Raw genomic sequence first — 27,045 nt, forward strand, 5'->3', positions numbered from 1 at the left:
TTGCAACTTACATCTATCCAAACTTGCTTCCTGTATTCGAGCATTGGTCTTGCTCTACAATTTTTAGTCCCCACCAATACTTCCCTCCATTGGCACATTGACGATTTCCTCATGTCTCAGGATGTGTCCTATCAAGAAATCCCTTCTTGTGCCACGAATAAGTCCTGTTTTCCCCATTTTGATTCGGTACCTCATTATTACTTGTTCAATCTATGTATATAATCTACAGCACTCTTCTGTAGTACCACGTTTCAAAACCTTCCTTTCTCTTCTTGTCTGAATTGTTCATTATCCGTGTTTTATTTCTGTACAAGGCTACACTCCAGGCAAATACCTTTAGAAAAGAGTTCCTATTAGTTAAATTTATATTCAATGTTAAAAAATTTCTCTTCTTCAGAAATTTATTTCCTACAATTGCCTTTCTGCATTTTATGTCCTCCCTTCTTCAGTCACTGCCAGATATTTTGCTGCCCATGTAACAAAACTAATTTTCTACTTTTAGTATCTAATTTCCTAATCTAATTCCCTGGGCATCACCTGAGTTAATTTGTCAGCATTCCATTACCCGTTTTATTTTAGATGATGTTCATTATCTATATTTTACTATTACTTAGACTAATCTTTTAACTTCTTTTGAACACACTATCCATTCTGTTCAATCACTCTTTCGAGTCATCTGCCGTCTCTGACAGAATTACAATGTAATCGGCAAACTTCAAAGTTTTTTTGTCGTTCCCTGAACTTTACTCCCCTTTCCAAATTTATCCTCAGTTGGTCTTCATGTTGCTCAATATGCAGACTGAATAACATCAGGGACAGACTACAACCTTGTCTCACTCATTTCTCAACTACTGTTTCTCCCTCAAGCCCTTTGACTCTTATAACTGCAGTCTGATTTCTGTTCAAGCTGTAGATAACTTGCACCTCAGCTACCTTCAAAAATTTCAAAGTCTGTCCTACAGGGACCACAAACACAAGATTGGATTAATTACTGTCCACAGAGAGGCATATAAGCAGCCATTCTTCCTGTGCTCGACATGCAACTGGAACACAAAGAAACCTTAACTAGAAATACCCCATTCCAAGCACTTGACAGTGGGTTAAACAGTATATACATAAATGTTTATATAGAACCTAGATCTGTTATTGTCACTATGAGGCCTTCTGGAAGATCAGTGCTCTGACCTGCAGCACGGTGGCATTGACGCGCGTGACGACCAGGGCGACTGCCACGGGACTCCCACCCACGCCGCCACCTGGCCCCTCGTCCCCATCCACACTGCCACTGGGCATCTGCACCGTGACCCACGGCAGGTCTTCCGTTGGGTAGCCGCGGCTTGTCGCTGCCAGGACTCTGATGTTGTAATGTCTCCCCGGTTCCAACCCTGTATGGGAACAGTATTTCATATAATCACACAATGGTGTTTATGATGATATGTTTTGGGCACGTAACAGCAAGGTTTTTAGGTACCTGTATTAAAATTTTGTGAGATGCATGTTGATAAAATATATGTCACAAAATAATAAAATTTCAACAACAATCAAAGCTACAAAAATGGCCGAAAAGCATGTCTGCGTGCACACACAAAAATAATGTATTTTGTTAAGCCGAGAAGTTACAATTAAAGAGAGAGACAGAGAAAACTAAAGCTGTTGAAAGTATTAAAATAGCACAGCACATAGCTGCAGCCAACTTATCGCTGGAATAAAAAGAATGAGCCGCCCACTCTGGAACACACTAAAAATCAGAGACACAACATAAAAGTTCAGAAGGTTTACCAAACTTGCCTTGTCATCTGCTAAAATAGAGTACACCTCCCCACCTACACTCTGTTCTGCCCTCTCATCACAACATAAAAGGCATTCACTCAAATTGTTGCATAAAGTGATTACGAGCCACAGGCATCACAGATTGGGGGATCCTCTTGCTGGAGTACAAAGCAATGAATATGGGATGGTGGTCTACTGAGGGGTGGGTAAGTGGCACAGATTTTCATTGTACAAGCACAGGGTATTTGTTCATGCCACATTCCTGTGCCTTCAGTTTCATCCCCTACTGCAGCACTCTTCCTCGTAGACTCTCAAATATAAGCTCTCGTAATTAACTGAATCTGCAAAGCAGATTACCATTAACCGTGCAATGGTCGAGTTTCGACACCATCTGACTGATGCCGAAGAGTGCAGTTGCACAAACATGATTTAGTTAGATTCTGCATCAAGTGTAAGCTCTGATTACTTTGCTTAGCACTAAGATGCACATTCTAAGGCTGCACAGTTATTGATAAACAGTTCAGTAGCTTTGCATAGCTAAGCACGATTAGATTCGAAAACTATTTCTTTAGAGCCTCGGCAACAGCTTGTACAGTATGGAACGGAAAATTAGGCATTCAAATGAGCCTTACACTGTGGTATGACCACAAAAACCAGTATGACAAGAAAGTAATTTTGTTTATTATCACAGCTCCACATTCTGTATTTCACACTGGTATAAGGATTTTAATGGTTTGATTTAGTGAAGCTTTGACGTTATTAGGAGAGAGACAGTGGTGGTAATATAATTTATAAAATTTATAAAATAAATAGCATTTTAACGTGAAAAACTTTTAACACCTAGATCACAATTTTTGTTGTACAACTAAAGCATCATGACTAGTTTCAGTTACTTTCTACAACCATTTTCAGATCTGTAAACTTTTGCATATTTTATGTGGATGACTATTTTCTACATAACGATTCATCATTCCTTTGTAAGATCATATTGCTGTCAAATTTTATGACCACTGATAACATAGCCTCATTTGTAAAATAACTATGTACTGTTTTGTTTGTCACTTTAAAGTGTACACATTCATTATGTTTATAAGAGTCTTCCAAAACAGAACTTCATTAACACGTTTTCCAGTTCTGCTTCTGATTGGTAACATAAACACTCCAAAATTGATTTGGAAATGTGGTTCTAGTTGCCAGATTTCAACTTCCGCAATTGATTTTCATTCCTGTGTGAACTCACAACTGTTTCTGAAACATACTTAAGTTCTCAGGTTATGTCTTGTTGTTAAAACGTTTTGGATGATGTTGACAGAATGACTTTTTGTGCAGTGAAGGAGAAGACAAATGTTAGACTCGGTATGAAGATGTTGGCTCTAATATTTAACTGAAGCGAATCAGCCACTGTGCTGACTAAATCACAAATCAATACAGGTAATTTCCAGATGCAACATTTGGTCAGTCTAGCAAAACCGTTTCAGCCCTTAACGTAACAAGAAAAAAATGGCTTCTTAAATTCAATTTTCATCCTGCAGAAATGAGGTCACATGTAACCATTGTGATTATACAAACTTCACAGCTTTATCTAACAAACAAATATACATGGTTCTTTGTTCTAAAAGGCTAGAACTGCATGACTGAGTCTTACAGTGTATTACGCAGCATTTATAGAGAAAGGGTGCAAAAAAGGGCAGCTCATTTTGTATTATCACGTTATAGGGGAGAGAGTGTGGCAGATATGATACACGAGTTGGGATGGAAGTCATTACAGCATAGACGTTTTTCGTCGCGGCAAGACCTTTTTACGAAATTTCAGTCACCAACTTTCTCTTCCGAATGCGAAAATATTTTGTTGAGCCCAACCTACATAGGTAGGAATGATCATCAAAATAAAATAAGAGAAATCAGAGCTCGAACAGAAAGGTTTAGGTGTTCGTTTTTCCCGCTCACTGTTCAGGAGTGGAATAGTAGAGAGATAGTATGACTGTGGTTCGATGAACCCTCTGCCAAGCACTTAAATGTGAATTGCAGAGTAGTCATGTAGATGTAGATGTATTCAGCCACCAACAGTTGACGTGGCAATAGAGCATCGAGCAGAGCAATATGTCATTGCATTCGTACACTTTGTTCTGCTGCATTTTATCTTTACAAACTGAGGGCTTCACCAGCTGATATGCAATTCCAATAACCAAAAATTCATTACATTTTTTATATTGATACACAGAAAATAAATAAATATTTCAAAGTATTTCTAGTAACTGTTCATCTGGATACAATCTGCCAGGAAGTAGAATTCATCTGGTAATTTATGAAACAGCATTTATTAGGTAATGTCGCAATTTCACATTTCGAGGCAGAATTTGCATCTATGTTCACATTTATCACAAAAGCAAATTTCTTGCTAAGATAGGCCCACTTGCAATTTGAGCCCAATTAGGTAGTGACTAATTTTAAATTTCAAATATATGACAAAGCACTGCAAACAAATTACACTGTAGTACCCGTTCCAGACACAGTGTCACATCGACCAACCTGTGAGGACGTAGTGTGTGGTGGAGGGCGGCAGCTCCTCGACGCTGTAGGCGGGCTCCCCCTGTGGCCCCCACTGTAGCTTGTACGACGCGACGTGGCCGCGCGCCTCTACCGGAGTCAGCGGCTGCCAGCTCACGGATGCCGTCGTCGCGTCCACCGTCTGCACCGACACCCGTGGCGCTGTCGTCGGAACTGTGCAGAACGGATGTGCTGTTAACGTAGGTGTCCCTACATTTCTTTATTTGTTTGTAACTTAAAACAGTAATACTGCAGCAAGAAAAATGTTTATTTCCAAACTCGTCACTGAATATTTTTACTAATTGACTTGTGTGTGGGGCTAACACAAATAGGACTAACAGGGGATATTGAACACATACAAAGAAGTGCTGCATGAACTATAATAGATTTGAAATTTCCTGGCAGAGTAAAACTGTGAGCGGGACAGAGACTCAAACTCAGGACCTTTGCCTTTCGCAGGCAACTGCTCTACCAACTGAGCTACCCAAGCACGACTAACGCCCCTTCCTCACAGGTTTAAATCCGCCAGTACCTCGTCTCCTCGCAGGAGAGCTTCTGTGAAGTTTGGAAGGTAGGAGATGAGGTACTGGCAGAATTAAAGCTGTGAGGATGGGGGCCTTAGTCGTGTTTGGGTAGCTCAGTTGGTAGATCACTTGCCCGCGAAAGGCAAAGGTCCTGAGTTTGAGTCTCGGTCTGGCACACAGTTTTAATCTGCCAGGAAGTTTAATATCAGCGCACACGCCGCTGTAGAGTGAAAATTTCATTCTATAATAGATTTGTTTGACCCAAAGGACAGTGTTACAAAGATGCTGAAAAACTTGAAATGGAACACCCTTTAAGCCATGCAGTAACAATCCCCAAAGAGCAGCTTACAAAGTTTAAAGAACCAGTGTTTAGTGAGGAATCTAGGAATATTCGAGGAATGTTAAGAACGCAATACAACACTTTTTTTTCTCTGTCAATTTTGATTGAAAAAACATGGAAGTTGTTGTGCGACATTATGGAATAGTCCTGCTTTAGCCTCTCACAGTTTCACGAAGTCCCAATAGGTGGCAGCTCTGTGCATAGCCTTCAAAATGGCATGACGTGAGTTCCAAGCAGAGAGGTCACACAGAGTTTCTTCTGGTGAAAACCAAAGTACTACAGATTTTCGAAGGTGCTTGCAGAATGTCTACGGAGTCCTGGCAGTGAACAACAGCACGATGAGTCATTGGGTGAGGCATCTGTGATCATCACAATGAGTTCACACAAACCTGTCCAATCTCCTCGTGCCAGGCGGCCAAACACAGCTGCAACTCCTGCAATGCTGGAACACATGCGTACTCTCAATCGAGGTGATCGATGGATCACAATCACACTTTGCTGCTGTCTTGCCGGATGTCTCTGTCGGTAGTGCTGATGCACTTGTCCAGCAGATGGAGTACTCAGGGGGGGGGGGGGGGGGGGGGGGGGGGGGGGGGGGGGGGGGGTTCGTAGCCACCAAACAGAACAGTACGAAGAGCGACGAAGCACCACCTGTGCGGAGTTGCTCGCTCATTACGAGGCCGATCGTGTCAATTTTTTGCCAAACATCATCACAGGCATTGAAATACGGGTTCATCACTGCCGACCAAAAACAAAATGATAAGCCAAAGTCTGGTCCCACACCACCTCTCCTCTGAAGAAAAAGTTCAAAGCTGCAGCCTCAACTGCTAAAGTCTCATGGGTTTCTGAAGGGGTTGTACTGTTTGACATCCTCCCTCATGCTGAAGTGATAAACTATGAAGTGCACAAGCTACCCCGAGGAAATTAAAGAAACGGCTTCAGCGTGTTCATCGCCACAAACATGCAAACAAACTTCACCTCCTCCATGACAATACAAGGCCTCACACAACTTAGTCCACTCAAGAGCAGCTCATAAAACATCACTGGACCATTCCTCCTCATTCTCCCTACAGTGAGGATCTCACTCCTTCTGACTTCCATCTGTTTCACCCGATGAAGGATGTACGCTGCGAGAAGCAGTACATGGATGATGGGGAGGTTATTGATGCAGCAAGATATGGCTCTGGAGTCGACCAGTAGAGTAAGGTGGCGTAGGGCCATCACATAGAAAAATAGGATTCTATCGCCAAGAAAGTGGGGAATAATATGATGAATCGAAATCCTGAGTAAAACTAACCAGATTACATAAAAATAATTTGTTGCATTCCTCATTGAAGACCTTTTACCTATGAATACCAAAGGGACAACCAACACAAAATTTAGAGTATTTTAGAGCCTTTTGCTATTAGATTATCATTTATTCATACATATGATAAATTCTTCACGGTAAATGATGACAGCCAAAACAGTTGTAAGATAAAGATTTATTAAAATCCTTGACCACCGAAACCGTGGTCAAGAATTTTAATACCGTATTTACCCGAATCTAAGCCGCACTCGAATATAAGCCGCACCTGAAAAATGAGACTCAAAATCAAGGAAAAAAAATTTTCCCGAATCTAAGCCACACCTGAAATTTGAGACTCAAAATTCAGGGGGAGAGAAAAGTTTTAGGCCGCATCTCCAAATCGAAACAGTTGGTCCATTGTAATATGAGACACAATTTTGGTCGAATGAATGACGATACAGCTACAGTAGTTTGGTTCGAGTCGTAAGCTTAGCAGTTAAGCTTTACCAGGTAGCCATTGCTATGCGTCAGGCGCCTCGTCCGTATTTATACGGGTACCCTTCCTTTTTCTCGTGCTTCGTCTGGTTTGAATTGATTGCTTATTTTTCTCTGATTTGATAAACGCTGTTTTCTTTGTTATAGGTGTTTACGTCACTCTAAGCTGAAAATGCATTACTGTACTGGGTCATGCATTGTTTGTCACATTCTAATTGTGCATGTTTACTGCCTGTCACTGCTCGCGGCATGGCTTGCTTTTGTGCACGCTACCGCGGCTTACAAAAAAACAAAAATTTTTCTCTGTTTGAAAATCTTTGCAGGCGCCTCTTTAGTACATTACTTTCTGCACAGAAATTAGAGTCATCTTAGATTTAAAAATCTAGTCAATTGCTGTGCTTCATTTATGACTATATCACTATTAGGCATAAGAATAATATGAATATAAACATGACATGATATGTATATTCTTCCGCGTTTGCTGTTGTCTCACTCTAGTTTCATAGTTTATTAGGCAGACACTATTTAAATGAGATAGCAGCAAACATGAAACAATACATGGCAAAATGTTTATATTTGTGTTATTCTTATGGTGAAGAGAATACTGCATGTGATTCACAATTCATAGAAGTTCCTATTTATTTATTTTATTTCAGAACATAGAGTTGACCATATTGACAAACATCCCAAGCAGTCTTGCCAGTCGGACTTTCGTAGTACATTGAAATGCTCCTACATTCAAAGATAAACAATACAGAATTTGTATTTAATTCGTTGGATAATGTACGAAAATCCAGTGGTCGAAACTCGAGGCGGAAAACAAAAGCTCATCTTCCACCTTTTTTTTTTTACTGACGCGGAGCATTTGGTGCCAGTATTTATCTTTGTGCCTACAAAGCATGCTTGGCATGCCTGTGTAGCGCTACATATATTCGACGGCAGAAGTTAGTTGTGGCGGCACCCACCAACATTTTTCAGAACTTCCGCTTGCTTTGCACTCGATTCTAAGCCGCAGGCGGTTCTTTGGATTACAACAACCAGAAAAAAAGTGTGGCTTAGATTCGAGTAAATACGGTAAATCTTTATCCTGGAACTGTTTTGGCTGTCATCATTTACCATGAAGAATTTCAACAGTTATGTTTCAGCCATGTTTAAAATCTTGACATATGATAAATACCTTTTTAGAGTTTTTTTTTTAATTTTTCAACTTTTCATAACTATCTTGTGAACTGTATAGTGCAGTGTACTGTGACCTAAGTAGCTTCCGCTCACATGGCCACATGCATCCAGAAAAAAAAAAAAAAAAACGTAGAACTAACATGAAAATAAAAAAAGATTGCAAGCTCACTGTAAGGTAGGCAGCAAGATTCGAAAACTGTGATCCCCAAGTTCCAATTACTGTGTAGTTGTGTACTCCTGCATGTTGAACAATAACTACACAACAGAACCTCACTGACAAAATAGGTCCTTCTTGTTGACAATTCCACCACAAAAGACCACAGCCCAACTAAAAGTGCCAACATACCGTGTCGACATTAGTAAGATTTAAGTTTCCTGACAAAGAGCAACGAGGGAGAAATCTGCTGAACAAACTACAGCTTATAATGCATACCGTGTCGACATTAGTAAGATTTAAGTTTCCTGACAAAGAGCAACGAGGGAGAAATCTGCTGAACAAACTAAAGCTTATAATGCTGTATGTAGAGAGAAACTACTTCTACTGTTTTTACGAGAACTCAACTATTAGATAATATGCCTTGCGACTGATGTTGAAGAGTTATGCTAAGTAAGAAAATTGGCAACTGAACAACTCTGAAGCATGGACATTCTCAATGCTCTGTTCTTGCATCAATTCCTTTCAGATATTCCTCATACTGTGGGCAGAAAATATGCTTACACAGATGACCTAGACATTGGTTTCCCCAAAGCATCCATAAAGGAAACTGAAATGGTACTAACAGATGACATCTTGATCTAGTACGAATTCTACTGTATGTCTTACCTTGAACCCTGGCCTGGTAAAACAGAATGCTTGCGTTTCCATCTCAATAGCATAAGGGGCCAGCAATCCACAGCAAATCTGCCTGAACAGAATTTCTGTATGGCAAAGTATTTGTGTGTCTTTCTTGGCAGATCCTTGACTTACGGATCATTCTTGACTAACAGTACAACCAAAGCTTACACCAGGAGCAACATTCACCATATCGTGTGTGGTGCCACTCAGGATCAACAGCCCCTAAGTTCCACCGCTCAGCACTGGAATCACTGTACAGCACAGCAAACTAGTTTGGTCCTGTGTGGCTACAGAGCAACATTAGCTGAAAGCTCAACACAAAACTCTATGCTAAAATATGTGCTACCACAAGCTGCCTAAAAACTACCCCAGTTTATTAGATTCCAAATCCCTCCACCTGAACCCAGGTGATACTGGATAAACCCAAGCTTCCCATTCATAACTATATCCCAGGTGATACATCTGACAGGCTAAAATCCAGACAATCGGCAATAAAAGCTGCTGCTAAACTTCTTGATGAAGGATTTGGCACGTGCTACAAACAGCAGCAAATATGAGTGCAGCGAGCACCAGCAAAAATACAAACTGTACTAAACACCCACAATGAACAAGCAGGCTTCACACTGCCTAGAAGTATGAAGAAAACAACAAAATATGAAGTACGCATGGACTTTCTTTAAAGGTGGAAGAAAATCCCGGACCCCGTCTCACAGTTGTGGCGACACATTCGTCTGCGTCTAAACTCTGCAGGCCACCGTATGGTGCGAGATGGTGATACCTTGCACCACTGCCAGTATTCTTTTTCAGAGTTGCACTCAAAAATGGTGCGAGCAAAAAGATGACTATCTGCACGCCTCTGGACTAGCCCCAATTTCTCTCATCTCGTCTTTGCCTTCATTGCACGGAATGTACGTCAGTAGCTGCAAAATCGTTCTGCAATCAGTCACAAATGCCACTTCTCTAAAGTTTCTCAACAATGTTCCACTAGAAGAGTACTCCTTCCTTCCAGGAATTTCCATTTGAGTTCGCACAGCATTCTGTGATACATGTTAATAGAACCTACCATTAACAAATCTAGCAGCATGCCTCTGAACTGCTCTGATGTCTACCTTTAATCCAATCTGGTGGGGATCCAAAACACATGAGCAATATTTGAGAATAGTTAACACACATCTTTTCTATGTGGCCTCATGAGCTAAGCTTTCCTACAAGTCTCCCAATTAAATAAAGTCCATCATTTACGTTCCCTACTGGCAACCTTACATACTCATTCCATTTTGCATCACCCTGCAACATTACAACCACATTTTAACTGATGTGACTGCATCAAGCAACAAACCACTATTACTATATTCAAACATTACAAAAATGGTTCAAATGGCTCTGAGCACTATGGGACCTAACTTCTGAGGTCATCAGTCCCCTAGAACTTTTTTAGTCATCAGTCTACTGACTGGTTTGATGCGGCCCGCCACGAATTCCTTTCCTGTGCTAACCTATTCATCTCAGAGTAGCACTTGCAACCTACGTCCTCAATTATTTGCTTGACGTATTCCAATCTCTGTCTTCCTCTACAGTTTTTGCCCTCTACAGCTCCCTCTAGTACCATGGAAGTCATTCCCTCATGTCTTAACATACATCCTATCATCCTGTGCCTTCTCCTTATCAGTGTTTTCCACATATTCCTTTCCTCTCCAATTCTGCGTAGAACCTCCTCATTCCTTACCTTATCAGTCCACCTAATTTTCAACATTCACCTATAGCACATCTCAAATGCTTCGATTCTCTTGTGTTCCGGTTTTCCCACAGTCCATGCTGTACTCCAGACCTACATCCTCAGAAATTTCTTCCTCAAATTAAGGCCGGTATTTGATATTAGTAGACTTCTCTTGCCCAGAAATGCCTTTTTTGCCATAGCGAGTCTGCTTTTGATGTCCTCCTTGCTCCGTCTGTCATTGGTTATTTTACTGCCTAGGTAGCAGAATTCCTTGACTTCGTGACCATCAATCCTGATGTTAAGTTTCTCGCTGTTCTCATTTCTACTACTTCCCATTACCTTCGTCTTTCTCCAATTTACTCTCAAACCATACTGTGTACTCATTAGACTGTTCATTCTGTTCGCAGATCATTTAATTCTTCTTCACTTTCACTCAGGATAGCAATGTCATCAGCAAATCGTATCATTGATACCCTTTCACCTTGTATTTTAATTCCACTCCTGAACCTTTCTTTTATTTCCATCATTGCTTCCTCGATGTACAGACTGAAGAGTAGGGGTGAAAGGCTACAACCTTGTCTTACACAATTCTTAATACGAGCACTTCGTTCTTGATCGTCCACTCTTATTATTCCCTCTTGGTTGTAGTACATATTGTATATGACCCGTCTCTCCCTATAGCTTACCCCTACTTTTTTCAGAATATCGAACAGCTTGCACCATTTTATATTGTCGAACGCTTTTTCCAGGTCAACAAATACCATGAACGTGTCTTGATTTTTCTTCAGCCTTACTTCCATTATTAGCCGTAATGTCAGAATTGCCACTCTCGTGCCTTTACTTTTCCTAAAGCCAAACTGATCGTCACCTAGCGCATTGTCAATTTTCTTTTCCATTCTTCTGTATATTATTCTTGTAAGCAGCTTCGATGCATGAGCTGTTAAGCTGATTGTGCGATAATTCTCGCACCTGTCAGCTCTTGCCGTCTTCGGAATTTTGTGGATGATGCTTTTCCGAAAGTCAATGGTATGTTGCCAGACTCATATATTCTGCACACCAACGTGAATAGTCGTTTTGTTGTCACTTTCCCTAATGATTTTAGAAATTCTGATGGAATGTTATCTATCCCTTCTGCCTTATTTGACCGTAAGTCTTCCAAAGCTCTTTTAAATTCCGATTCTAATACTGGATCCCCTATCTCTTCTAAATCGACTCCTGTTTCTTCTTCTATCACATCAGACAAATCTTCACCCTCATAGAGGCTTTCAATGTATTCTTTCCACCTATCTGCTCTCTCCTCTGCATTTAACAGTGGAATTCCCGTTGCACTCTTAATGTTACCACCGTTGCTTATTTTAATGCCACCAAAGGTTGTTTTGACTTTCCTGTATGCTGAGTCTGTCTTTCCGGCAATCATATCTTTTTCGATGTCTTCACATTTTTCCTGCAGCCATTTCGTCTTAGCTTCCCTGCACTTCCTATTTATTTCATTCCTCAGCGACCTCTGTATTCCTGATTTTCCCGGTACATGTTTGTACTTCCTTCTTTCATCAATCAACTGAAGTATTTCTTCTGTTACCCATGATTTCTTCGCAGCTACCTTCTTTGTACCTATGTTTTCCTTCCCAACTTCTGTGATGGCCCATTTTAGAGACGTCCATTCCTCTTCAACTGTGTTGCCTACTGCGCTATTCCTTATTGCTGTATCTATAGCATTAGAGAACTTCTTCCTGACTAATGTCTTGAACTTCAGCCTACTCTTCATCACTACTATATTGTGATCTGAGTCTATATCTGCTCCTGAGTACGCCTTACAATCCAGTATCTGATTTCGGAATCTCTGTCTGACCATGATGTAATCTAATTGAAATCTTCCCGTATCTCCCGGCCTTTTCCAAGTATACCTCCTCCTCTTGTGATTCTCGAACAGGGTATTCGCTATTACTAGCTGGAACCTGTTACAGAACTCAATTAGTCTTTCTCCTCTTTCATTCCCCCAAGACCATATTCTCCTGTAACCTTTTCTTCTATTCCTTCCCCTACAACTGCATTCCAGTCGCCCATGACTATTAGATTTTCATCCCCCTTTACATACTGCATTACCCTTTCAATATCCTCATACACTTTCTCTATCTGTTCATCTTCAGCTTGCAACGTCAGCATGTATACCTGAACTATCGTTGTCGGTGTTGGCCTGCTGTCGATTCTGATTAGAACAACCTGGTCACTGAACTGTTCACAGTAACACATGCTCTGCCCTACCTTCCTATTCATAACGAATCCTACACCTGTTATGCCATTTTCTGCTGCTGTTGATATTACCCGATACTCATCTGACCAGAAATCCTTGTCTTCCTTCCACTTCACTTCACTGACCCCTACTATATCTAGATTGAACCTTTGCATTTCCCTTTTCAGATTTTCTAGTTTCCCTACCACGTTCAAGCTTCTGACATTCCACGCCCCGACTCGTAGAACATTATCCTTTCGTTGATTATTCAATCTTTTTCTCATGGTAACCTCCCCCTTGGCAGTCCCCTCCTGGAGATCCGAATGGGGGACTGTTCCGGAATCTTTTGCCAATGGAGAGATCATCATGACACTTCTTCAACTACGGGCCACATGTCCTGTGGATACATGTTGCATGTCTTTAATGCAGTGGTTTCCATTGCCTTCTGCATCCTCATGTCGTTGATCATTGCTGATTCTTCCGCCTTTAGGGCCAATTTCGCACCCCTAGGACAAGAGAGTGCCCTGAACCTCTATCCGCTCCTCCGCCCTCTTTGACAAGGCCGTTGGCAGAATGAGGCTGACTTCTTATGCCGGAAGTCTTCGGCCGCCAATGCTGATTATTTATCAAAATTTAGGCAGTGGCGGGGATCGAACCCGGGACCGAAGACGTTTTGATTATGAATTAAAGACGCTACCCCTAGAACTTAAAACTACTTAAACCTAACTAACCTAAGGGCATCACACACCCATGCCCAACACAGGATTTGAACCTGCAACCGTAGCGGTCGCACGGTTTCAGACTGCAGCGTCTAGAACCTCTCGGCCACCCCGGCCGGCTAAACATTACAGGGTTGTTTTTGGTTTTCCTGCTCATTTGCGTTAGCTTACATTTTTCCACATTTAGACCAAGTTGCCATTTATCGTACCAAATAGAAATTCTGAATCATCCTGTATCCTCCTACAGACCATTTATCTGCACATAGAACTAGAGGGGTCCTATCACACATCCCTGGGGCACTCCCGATAACAGCTCTGTCCTTGATGAAAATTTCCTATCAGGAACACTGTACTGGGTCCTATTACTTAAAAGTCATCGAGCAACTCGTGTATCTGACAACCTGATCTGTATGTTCAGACATCTGTTAACAGTCTGCAGAGGAATGTGATGTCAAATTCTTTCTAAAAATATAGGAATATGAAACCTGTCGGCTGCCCTTCACCCATGGCTCACAGGACATCGTGTGAGAAGAACATCATATCTGAACAAATGCAAATGCCTTACTGACACTGACTATAGGTGCGGCCGACTTGATTAAGAAATTACCATTATAAACTATTGTACCGTATATGAACAAGTTAGTGGAAGAAAGTGCTAACCCACAAGATTGTACTTTGAGTTACTGCATGCTAAGCATATGATTAAATTCAAAGACACTGTCACAAATACAATAAGACAAAGCATTTTCTTAATAGCAGGCAGTGCCCTGTAGCTCTACAAATGAAGCTACTTGTTGCCACCATGTGATGCCTTTGGAACTACAGGTAACACAATCAAATTAATCATTGCTAAGCTTTGATTTAGTACTGTCCCTTCACATATAAAATATTTTCATTTCATATTTTACCAATTTTTATTTTATTACCATTGGTTTTATCTGTATAATGATACCTCATGTTATAGCATTCACTAAATAAATAAGGGGGATCTGCTCAAAGCCACCTTACCTCCCTCCGCAGTTCGGCAGATGACTCGCTCCGACTCCTCACTCGCTGACCGCTGAAAGTAGACGCGCGTGTAGAGTGTGTAGTTGGTGAATGGCTGCAGGTCCTCCACGCGAATCGACTGATTGACTGTGACCAACTGTGTCTCCTCCCCTCCCTCTGTAAACACACACAGTGTGGAGAGGCTCAAGGTAAGCAAATAGTTTACAGTGGTGCACACGTATTTCCAATTTGTGCACCAGTATAGCAAATGAATGTATAATTTTCTGCATAACAAAACCAGCATCATAATCAGCTGTTATCTATTTATGGCAACAGAAGTTAACATACACAATGTACATATAAAGCTTAACTAATGACAAAATATCAACACTGAAAACAGAGCCATTCTGAGGTCATCCTGCACCCCTCATAATTGCCAAAGTTGCCCCCCCCCCCCCCTCCGCCCTGCCTTCTAACCTACCTTCCCATAATTGTTTCAAGCAGATTTAGCTAATTTTATAAGTAGGTTTAATAAAAATGAAACAATATTGCCAAATATTAATAAATCAGTCACACTATCTGCCGCAAATTAAATGTGTCTTTGAAGTAAATAAATTGTAAATTGCTTAAAATTGCTAAGAAACTGAAAGCAAAACAAAATCCTTATTTTCTTGTTGGCAGCAGCTACTGTATATTGGTTTCTCTGTTGTTGTGGTCTTCAGTCCTGAGACTGGTTTGATGCAGCTCTCCATGCTACTCTATCTTGTGCAAGCTTCTTCATCTCCCAGTACCTACTGCAACCTACATCCTTCTGAATCTGCTTAGTGTAGTCATCTCTTGGTCTCCCACTGCGATTTTTATCCTCCACGCAGCCCTCTAATACTAAATTAGTGATCCTTTGATGCCTCAGAACATGTCCTACCAACTGATCCCCTCTTCTGGTCAAGTTGTGCCACAAACTTCTCCTCTCCCTAATCCTATTCAATACTTCCTCATTAGTTATGTGATCTACCCATCTAATCTTCAGCATTCTTCTGTAGCACCACATTTCGAAAGTTTCTAGTCTCTTCTTGTCCAAACTAGTTATCGTCCATGTTTCACTTCCACACATGGCTACACTCCATACAAATACTTTCACAAATGACTTCCTGACACTTAAATCTATACTCGATGTTAACAAATTTCTCTTCTTCAGAAACGATTTCCTTGCCATTGCCAGTATACATTTTATATCCTCTCTACTTCGACCATCATCAGTTATTTTGCTCCCCAAATAGGAAACTCATTTACTACTTTAAGTGTCTCATTTCCTAATCTAATTCCCTCAGCATCACCCGACTTCATTCAACTACATTCCATTATCCTCGTTTTGCTTTTGTTAATGTTCATCTTATACCCTCCTTTCAAGACACTGTCCATTCCGTTCAACTGCTCTTTCTAGTCCTTTTTCTGTCTCTGACAGAATTACAATGTCATTGGTGAACCTCAAAGTTTTTATTTCTTCTCCATGGATTTTAATGCCTACTCCAAACTTTGCTTTTGTTTCCTTTACTGCTTGCTCAATATATAGGTTGAATAACATCGGGGAGAGGCTACAACCCTGTCTCACTCCCTTCCCAACCACTGCTTCCCCTTCATGTCTCTCGCCACTAATAACTGCCATTTGGTTTCTGTACAAATTGTAAATAGCCTTTCGCTCCCTGTATTTTACCCCTGCCACCTTCAGAATTTGAAAGAGAGTATTCTAGTCAACATTGTCAAAAACGTTCTCTAAGTCTACAAATGTAGAAACGTAGGTTTGCCTTTCCTTAATCTAGCTTCTAAGATAAGTCGTAGGGACAGTATTGCCTCACGTGTTCCAACATTTCTACGGAATCCAAACTGATCTTCCCCGAGGTCGGCTTCTACTAGTTTTTTCCATTCGTCTGTAAAGAATTCGCGTTAGTATTTTGCAGCTGTGACTTATTAAACTGATAGTTCGGTAATTTACACATCTGTCAACACCTGCTTTCTTTGAGATTGGAATTATTATATTCTTCTTGAAGACTGAGGGTATTTCGCCTGTCTCATACATCTTGCTCACCAGATGGTAGAGTTTTGTCAGGACTGGCTCTCCCAAGGCCGTCAGTAGTTCCAATGGAATGTTGTCTAGGCCGTCAGTAGTTCCAATGGAATGTTGTCTAGTTCGGGGGCCTTGTTTCGACTCAGGTCTTCCAGTGCTCTGTCAAACTCTTCACGCAGTATCGTATCTCCCATTTCATCTTCATCTACATCCTCTTCCATTTCCATAATATTGTCCTCAATTACATCGCCCTTGTATAGACCCTTTCTCTATGACGTATAAAAAACAACAAATTTGGTTTGCTCCTGATAAATTAATGGTTCATATTAATTATAAATAAAAGAAAAAGTCTACAATTAAGAGGTGAGAAAATAAATTTTACTTCGCTCTTACTTACCACAACCAAAGTAAACTAATCAATTTGTCACTGGTGTCAAGTTTATGAACCGAGCCATATTCTATCAACAAGATAGCTACATCTTACAGTTTACCTTCATCCATATTTATTTACTTATTTATTTTATTTATTTATGCATTTATTTTACCTGGCAAGATTAGGGTCTTCAGGCCCTCTCTTACACCTAACCAGGCATACTCAGAGAACACAATATATATGAATGACCTAGTAGATGGTGTCGGAAGTTCCATGCGGCTTTTCGCGTATGATGCTGTAGTATACAGAGAAGTTGCAGCATTAGAAAATTGTAGTGAAATGCAGGAAGATCTGCAGCGGATAGGCACTTGGTGCAGGGAGTGGCAACTGACCCTTAACATAGACAAATGTAATGTATTGCGAATACATAGAAAGAAGGATCCTTTATTGTATGATTATATGATAGCGGAACAAACACTGGTAGCAGTTAATTCTGTAAAATATCTGGGAGTATGCGTACAGAACGATTTGAAGTGGAATGATCATATAAAATTAATTGTTGGTAAGGTGGGTACCAGGTTGAGATTCATTGGGAAGTCCTTAGAAAATGTAGTCCAACAACAAAGGAGGTAGCTTACAAAACACTCGTTCGACCTATACTTGAGTATTGCTCACCAGTGTGGGATCCGTACCAGATCGGGTTGACGGAGGAGATAGAGAAGATCCAAAGAAGAGCGGCACATTTCGTCACAGGGTTATTTGGTAACCGTGATAGCATTACGGAGATGTTTAGCAAACTCAAGTGGCAGACTCTGCAAGAGAGGCGCTCTGCATCGCGGTGTAGCTTGCTCGCCAGGTTTCGAGATGGTGCGTTTTTGGATGAGGTATTGAATATATTGCTTCCCCCTACTTATACCTCCCGAGGAGATCATGAATGTAAAATTAGAGAGATTCGAGCGCGCACAGAGGCTTTCAGACAGTCGTTCTTCCCGCAAACCATACATGACTGAACACGAAATGGAGGTAATGACAGTGGCACATAAAGTGCCCTCCGCCACACAACGTTGGGTGGCTTGCGGAGTATAAATGTAGATGTAGAACATTAAGGACATAAAACGTGTTATACAGTATTTATGTTAAAGAAAAAAATGGAGATTATAACCGTAGTACAATGATAATTATAACAATCAAAAATAATTATAACAATCATCATCATCATCATCATCATCATCATCATCATCATCATCATAGTAATGACTATGTATATGAAAAGAAACATATTTTTCTTTTATGAATGTCAGTCCTATTGCTAGTTGGGAATTTTCTCGTTATGTTCTTGCAGCTTGTGAGTTATTCTCATCGAGCAGAGACATAAGATGATAGAATGGGGTGAAAGAGATATAGAAGATGTAGCTAGGTTAGAGGAAGAGAAATAGAATGGTAAAATTCGAAGCTATGATGGAGAGGAGAAAGAAAGAGATGAGAGGGGCACAACAATGGTGGCTATACTGTCCCTAATATGTAAGTTTTGAGTTCCCTCTTGAATGTTGAGTAGTTCTGGATAAGACGCAGATCACAGGGGAGCGCGTTCCATAGTAGTATGGCTGAGATGGAGAATGACACGGAGAAAGATTTTGTGTTATGTAAAGGTACAGCCAAGATGCTAGATGTATCCGATCTGGTATTGCGGTTGTGGAATGATGATAGGTGTTTAATGTGAGAAGATGAGTATTGGTGGCACCAGTGGCTAAGAAATCGATGAAGTAAGCACATTGTGTGGAGATCGCGTGCCTTATGTGGGCGTATCCAACCTAGCTGGGAGTATGAAGGACTGATATGATCATACAACCGTACATTGCACACGTATCTAACACAAGCATTCATCACTAGCTCGAGGCATCTCGAATTTTCACTATTTGTGCCGTGTTGAACATCACAGTAGTAAAGATTAGGCAAGACTAGTGTTTGGACTAATTTTTGTTTAACATGGGTTGGAAATATTTTTCTAAATTTTTGAACTGCATGTAGGGAGAAGAGCGATTTCCGGCAAGCTGTGACTGTTTGTTCTTCCCAGTTTAGGTGTTCATCCAAGATTATTCCAAGGTCTTTTACTGTTTTTGGGTATGTTAGTTGGGTACCATTGAGGAGTATTTGAGGGACTGTTTTGCGAAAGTACCAGCTGATTAACTTTGGACGAAATATAAGTATGACCTGGGATTTCTTGGGGTTTAGTTTCAGACCTAGGTTCTGTGCCCATCGAGAAACAGAGCAAAGATCTGCATTCATACTCGCTACTGCGTCAACAATGTTCTTGGGGCTTGCACTTATGTACAGTTGGATGTCGTCAGCATATAGATGGTAGCTGCAGGAGTGAATCACTGAAGAAATATCATTAATGTACAGTGATAAGAGTATGGACCAAGGACGGAGCCTTGGGGAACTCCAGAGCACACGTTTTTCCACGATGACTTTTCCAACCCACAAATGACTTGTTGACTTTGTTTTTGAGGTAGCTGTCGAACCAGTGAATAATGCTGTTGGAGAAATTTAGCTGTTTCCTTTTAATTAGTAATATATCAAAGTCAACTGTATCAAAAGTTTTGCTAAAGTGAAGCAGTGTTAGGATGGTAGCTTCACGTCTGTCCATAGCATGTTTAATGTCATCAGTTACTTAGATTAAAGCAGTTGCTGTACTATGGTGCTTTCGAAAGCCTGACTGATATTTGTCATGGTGATATGAGTTTTGAGGTAATCCGTCAGCTGTTCATGGACGATGTATTCTAGGCTTTAGATGTTTCAGGTAGTATGCTGATAGGCCTGTAGTCATCTGGCGACTTAGGGTTGTCAGTCTTGGGTATAGGTTGAATTAAACTTTGCTTCCACTCAGTAGGATATGCACTATTGACAAGAGACAGGTTGAAGACGTCTGTGATAGCTGGAATAATAGTGTATACAATGTTATTAATCATGCCAATGATTACTCCATCATTTTATATTCAACCTTAAGCAGTTTTTTCATTTGCTGAAATCACGTTTGCAAGCTGCTGCTCTAGGTATAGATGAAAATTGACACAAGTTATTCAGTGGTAGTTACAGTTTCATGTTTTGAGATTTTTGCAATATATTAAAACTTAATAGCATATTTTGATACTTGGCTTGAAGACGCCATGTTTTCAGTGACTTAATTATAATTATTTCTGGTCTTCACAGAGAAAGCCCCAGATTCTTTAATTATGTCACGTGGAGCAGGCTGCACTTATAAATAAATATCAACAACCAAGCTTCATTATTTCTCCACTTATTAACAGTATTCACCTCCATCATGATCAAAAATTGACAAATCAGTGATTCTTTACAAACATTTTAGTTGTCTGCCTGTTTGCTATGCATTCAGCTACAGTGAACTAGTGTTTGTATAGCATCCTGTGACATTATTTTTTAGCATCATCACCAGTACTATCAAAAAGACACCACAGCTAGTTTCTGCTCTATTGTACATGATTTGTGTGTATCATATTTTCAATAGTGGGGATTTATGTTGACTGCAGTGCCACCTCAGGTGGTTTGAACACCGTAGAGCACCCAGTTGGTAGGCACCAGGGTTCATTTTCATTTGTTTGGTTTACATTTTGTTTTCATTCGAATTTCAGTACTAGGTTAGGTAAGGCATGTGGACACTATCTGTGGACACAGGAGGAACTGGTCACAATTCACAAACGGCTGAAGCGCTGTCAGTGACTTGTGCCAATGATCAATTCTATTACTACCTACAGGTAAGTGATGTTCCTATCATATCTAGTAGTATTTTATATGTATCTGCAATGAAGTAAACAGTTTAACAGTCTTTGCTTCACAGCAAATAAAAACTGACTTCTGAAACGTCAAGGGAGAGATGAAAAAAAAAAAAAAAAAAAAAAAAAAAAAAAAAAAAAAAAAAAAAAGGGGGGGGGGGGGGGGGAAGGAAAAAGAAAAAAGGAATACTTTTAATGTAATGGCTGCATGTTTATTCCTTGTTTCGTAGACCTGTAAAAAAACTGTGGCTTTTTATGATGCAAACCAGTTTGTCATTTCACTCGCATTTTATTACAGTGAACTGACTACTTTCAGGATTTGCACCTACATCTTCAGGCATTTAGTTGATCTATAAATGTGAGTTATAGTTGTGTGTAAACTCCTATCATTAAAAACAAGATATAATTGATGCAGATAGCTGTTATGCAACTTTTTTTAAAAAAATTCTTAGGTGTTTAAAAAACAACAAGAAATTAATAATGCAATACGTAAAGGTGAGCCCTCACCATCTATTTGAGGCACTGAGTGCCCTACATGCACAGAAATGAGATTGAAAAGATTGCTGTTCTTTCATGCAATGTCATACTCTGGAGCTACTTAACAGAAAATATACAGAATAAATAACAATGTACATGTGTTTATAGTATTAATTACTTCTGTAGAAGAAAACTGTATGAAAGAACAGGAATGTTTTCAACAAAAGTACAGTGATATGGAGTATTACACCAAATTTGTGACTGAATTAAAGGCTTCTTGTTAGTCATCTTGGACAGAGAGTTATCAACAGATATAGAAACAACTGCAGGTGTACCTTGTACAGTAATACCTGGACAAACAATACTAGTAATAATCTCCAGACTTTTTGCAGACGATGTGATTATCGACAATGAATCACCTTCTCACAAGAGTAGCAAAATATTCATCCTTTAGACGTAAAATTGTGCACTTCACAAAATGAGAAAAACATCGTATCCTATGACTACAGCATCAAGGAGTCATCATGTAAAAGTACCAGGGTGTAACAATGTGTAATGATAGGGGAACATATGGACTGATAAGGTAAGGAATGAGGAGGTTCTCTGCAGAATTGGCAAAAAAAGGAATATTTGGAAAACACTGACAAGAAAAAGGGCCAGGATGATGCGACACCTGTTGAGACATGAGAGAATAACTTCCATATTACTAGAGGAGGCTGTCAAAGGTAAAAACTGCAGGGGAAGACAGAGACTGGAATACATCCAGCAAATGACTGAGGATGTGGGTTGCTTCTGTGAGATAAAAACATTGGCACAGGAGAGGAATTCATGGCAGGCCACATCAAACCAGTCAAGACCTTGTCAACTTATCAGAACCAGTCAAGACTGATGACTCAAAAAAGTGGATTGGACAGGTGCCGGACTTCAGTTCACTGGCAGGATACTGCAAAAATACAATGGAGATAGCTCACAAAACACTTGTGTGTCCCAGCCTAGAATGTATGGAACCTATACCAGGTAGGACTAACAGGGAAGATTTACTGTACATTAACAATGGTACTGCGTATTGTCACAGATCTGTTTGAATCACTGGAAACTGTCACAGAAAGGTTGACATACCTCACCTGGCAGGCTCAGATATAAGGGGCAGTCAAATAAATACCGAAATCCCGCCACAACGGGACCACAGAATGGTTCCATTAAAAAATCATCATCAAATGTGTTAAGGCATTTATGCCACTGGGAGACTAAGCAATCAATTCCTGTTTCGTAGAATGTGGTCAAACACTGACAGATCCGCACTTGTGCCTTTCCTTATCTGACTGAATCTTGCTCCAGGTCACCAATGATGTGAAAATCTCACAGTGAACAATCTGAGCTGTACATAGGATGTTACGGTTTCCCCAACCAGATCACTGAAATGCAGTTTTTGTCCAGTTGGCACTGTGGGGAAGGGCATTATCGTGCAACAGGATGATTCCGTACCTGAGTATGTCTTCTTTTTGGCACATCGCAGTTTCTGCAAAGTGTCTTCATAGCACTGCACATATTGACCTTACAAAAACTTATGTGGACAGCTTTGCATTTTATTGGCTGGGGAGATGTGGGATATTTCCACTGATGGCTTCGCCGTTTTCCCTCGGGCATGTAAGGTCACGATGATCTCTACCTTTGGCTAGAAGGTATATCTGTTTCTTGAGTTCATTGAGTGTGGAAACACAACCAAAGCACAGTGCTGTGAAAACACTTCACAGAAATTGCAATGTACCATAACATCAAAATGTCCAGGAGTGCTGCCAGATGGAAGCATAGTGTTGCATGACAATGTCCGCCACACACACTGTTGGTTGGAAAACACTGCAACATCCTCTACAAAACCCTGATCATTCACTATGTGATTTTCACACCATTGGCAGCTTGAAGACGTGTGGTTATCTGTTTTATGCAGGTTCAGTTGTGGATTCGCCTGCGGCAGACTCTGTACTACCTAAGTGATACTGATTGTATCGTCTCCCAGTGAGATAAATCTCATAATGCATATGCTGATTACTTTTGAATGGAAACATTCTGTGCTTCTGTTGTGGCCAGTTTTCCATTGTAATTCTATTACCCCTAAGAAAACCAGTGTGAATGGGGAATCTAGGAATACGCTGCAACCCCTAATGATTTTTCACCTCAGGTATCAAAAACACATGATCAGACTAATTACAGTACATACAGAGACATTCAAGCAATTATTCTTCTTACACTCTGTATGTGAATGGGACATGAAGAATCCCTATAAGTGATGCAATGGAAAGTACCCTCTCCCATGTATTTCACAGTGGTTTGGAGTGTACATACATAGATGTGGAAACTTGTTAACATATATCAACTAGTCGAAGCTTTGACCATACGGTGAATAGTTATGTTTTGTCTTGTAGTCCACTGGAAGCTCTTTCCGATACCATATTAGTGAACAGTTTAACTCAGAAAAAGATGTCTAAGCAGCAGCAGCACAGACCTGTGGGCAGGTAGTGGACAGTGAAGGCGGTGAAGTTGCCGCCAGGAGGCTGGTTCCAGGACAGCTCGATGCCACCCGAGGCCAAAGTGCGGCACGAGAGGCCTCGCGGAGGGTCGATGCGCGACGGCGACTTTATCGACAGCCGGGCGACGGCGTAGTTCTCCCCTGCGGCGTTGCGGGCTGCGCACTGGTACAGGCCCGAATCGGACATCTGCGTTGTTGCGATCAGCAGTTCTGCACCCCTCTGCTTCATTCGGCCTGCGACACGTGGAGCATGCCATTGGATAATGTGGTAACACTGAATCACTCTGTTGAGTAGCAATACTGAGGTACACTCTAGTATGTTCTATATTTTAGCACTAGTAGACAGTACCGGTCAATTTGAACACTGAGAATTGTTTGACTTTTCATAAATAGCATACATTTTAATTTAGGGGGATGATACTTCATGATTTTTAATGTACTCTGTTGGTTTATAGTTTCCATAAATGATAAACATCTATTACAAAAACCAAATGAAATGTAAACAACAGAAGGAAAAGATAAGATTGTTACTCACCGTAAAGATCATGCATTGAATTTCATACAGGCACAATGACAAGACGCACAGATTACCTTTCCCCCAAAGCCTTCTTTGGCAAAGGAAACACGTTTTCATTCACACAAGCAGGCACAGCTCACACACACATGAGCAGTACTCCTCTGATTGCCCATTATCACCCTGGAATTGAAATGTTCAACTGTGTTCTTCACCAGGGTTTGATTATCTCTCGTCACGTCCCAAGACAAGAGATATCCTTCCCAAAATACTACCAATATCACCCATCCCTACACCAGTTCTGCTCCCAATACTGTGTCTTTTGGGTCATTTCCTGGTTGCCAACCCAGATGAGATATCTGTCCTATACATCCAACCACCATCACCTCCTACTGCAGTCCACTCACAGACACCTCCTACCCTATAAAAGGGAGGGTCACATTTGAAAGCAGGCATGTTACATATCAGCTATGCTACACTGTACAGCACTCTCTGTCTACTCACACAAATGGCCAGTGCCAAACTGTGACAAACTGCGAACTCCACCATCCAGTTGCTGAACATGCTGCACACCAAAACACTAATATCTTTGACAGCTGCTACCTATAAGGGCAATTTGGATACCCCCTTCCAGCACATGTACAAACTGCCTCTCCAGCAAATCTTGCACTCTTACAATCTTCGGCATGGCCTAAACCTCCTCTAACCTGTTCCCCTTTGCCTCACCTTACCTTTTCCATTCTCTCTTCTATCCACATAACTCCTTTCCCATTCAGATTGTCTTCTGCCTTCTTCCACCACTCTTCCTCACCCTCATGGGAGCATTTTCTCTCTCTCTCTCTCTCTCTCTCTCTCTCTCTCTCTCTCTCTCTCTCTCTCTCTCTCTCTCTCTCTCTCTCTCTCCCCCTCCCTCCCTCTCCCCCCTCTCACTCCAGCCCACCCCCTTTCTCCACCCCCTCTGCCCTGCCTGTTTCCCTCTCCATTACCACCTTCGTCTCCTTTGCTCCCCTCCCCTCCCACCCTGTGAACCTGCCCCCCCCCCCCCCTCCTCCTCATATGCTCTACCCTCAGAGCTCCTTCCATCTTGTGCAGCTACCTGTCGAAAGACTCACCTCCTACACCCTGTCACCTGCATCTGCCTAGGCAACTGCTCTCAACAACCCATACACAATAATCAGTCTCACTGCTATGACACTAGTGTACTTTGGGGTCCCTGTACTTGTGTCTGTGAATGAGTGTACTTTGTTCCTGTGCACCACACATCGGTCTGCTACAAGTGAGTGGTTGCTGCTCTTTCATTTTACGTGATAAGCACCATTGATCCTCTAAGTTTACTGACTTAAAATGACATTCATATTTTTCATCTTTATGTATTTTACTGCCGATAATGAGTTTGCTTGAAGATTATCATCTCTACTAATGTCACATATAGAGGGCAAAGATGACATGGGGGGTGATGCAAAATATTTAAATCTCTCTGTATGTGGCAAAAGGTTAGATTGGTAAGACGTGTGATGTTTTTCTATAAATTTAATTAGATAGCTGTGTGGAAGCAAATAAAGCGGAGTTAATAAAATATTAAATGACTCCCTATATTACTGTTCAGCAATATTTAATGTTTCACTCCAGACTGAGATGTAATAGGCAAATCTATACAACTGAAGCAGCTGATACTAGTGTGTATAAAGAACCCAATATTGGTCACTTGATGTAGCATGCGATCTCATATACACGACTTGGGTATATGTAAATATGCAATACTTCATTTGATAAAACGGGTGGTACATTATTTGTGCACCGTTTGAGGTTTTTTCTTTCAGTCAGTTTTGTAATAAGTGAAGGTATTTTTATTTAATGACAATAATGTCCTTCATTAATCACAGAAAGGATTCATCATCACATATGACTTATTGAAATTGTTATTCCAGATGTATTTTCTGAATGTTAGTATCCAGTAAATAGCTTACAACCTGCTGACGGCAACATTGCATTTATTTCACATAGAAGTCTTTTATCCAAAGAAATATTTGAAATTTATGGCTCACTCAAACCATGTGCGCTTCAAAATTCGACTCCGCTAATAATTATTTGTTTTAGTATTGATATATGTTCAGTACTGATGTTTGGGAAAACTTTTTCTGAAAATTAAATATTTCAAAAGTTACTCCTATTCAAAATTATCATATTCTAGAATGTTTTACTTCTGTGATTATTTCCAAGTTTCAGTGTTATTGCCCTGTAGCTGTAAACTCTCTGATACTTTCACTAAAATAACATGTTACTTAATGAATTACCTGAACCAGAAAATTTTACTTTCTGAAAAAATCTTGTAAGCCCTGTAAATCTTAGTGCAGGCTCAAAACTTCCACTACATGAAACAGAACCATTATTTTTTTACACATTTAAGTAAACTGAACAAACTGTTCAGTTAATTAATAAAGCAGGGCAGCTGGAAGACAAATGCATGAGGATGCAGGAAATCAATACCTTCTCCTGCCCATCCCATCCCCTCGCCCTACAGCATAATGCACACACATTCTTCAGTCTTTTGCCATGTAACAACTAAGTGTAGTAGGGGAGGGAATTCCCTTGTGGGAACTGGGAATGAGCATCAAGCAAGCATACTGCAGTCACTGTTAACAATTTATCTTCATTTGATATAATAATAAC

The 27,045-nt window shown here is 40.6% G+C and overlaps 1 protein-coding gene across 4 annotated transcripts in view; it reads right to left on the minus strand.

The window, feature by feature from the left end:
* Positions 1–27,045, minus strand: part of LOC126293598 (protogenin A-like) — a 450,940-nt gene that overhangs the window by 62,753 nt on the left and 361,142 nt on the right. For all 4 annotated transcript variants that reach the window (XR_007552316.1, XM_049986876.1, XM_049986877.1 and 1 more), the window contains exons 8-11: positions 23,838–24,095; positions 14,653–14,808; positions 4,300–4,491; positions 1,186–1,385 (exon numbers count right to left, since the gene is read on the minus strand). Coding sequence is in view for 3 of the 4 variants with exons in the window: in XM_049986876.1 (XP_049842833.1) it covers positions 1,186–1,385; positions 4,300–4,491; positions 14,653–14,808; positions 23,838–24,095 (806 nt within the window). In the remaining variant the exon portion in view is untranslated. The remainder of the gene's footprint in view (positions 1–1,185; positions 1,386–4,299; positions 4,492–14,652; positions 14,809–23,837; positions 24,096–27,045) is intronic.

This window comes from Schistocerca gregaria, chromosome 10 (assembly GCF_023897955.1).
Source record: "Schistocerca gregaria isolate iqSchGreg1 chromosome 10, iqSchGreg1.2, whole genome shotgun sequence".
NCBI classification, from domain to species: domain Eukaryota; kingdom Metazoa; phylum Arthropoda; class Insecta; order Orthoptera; family Acrididae; genus Schistocerca; species Schistocerca gregaria.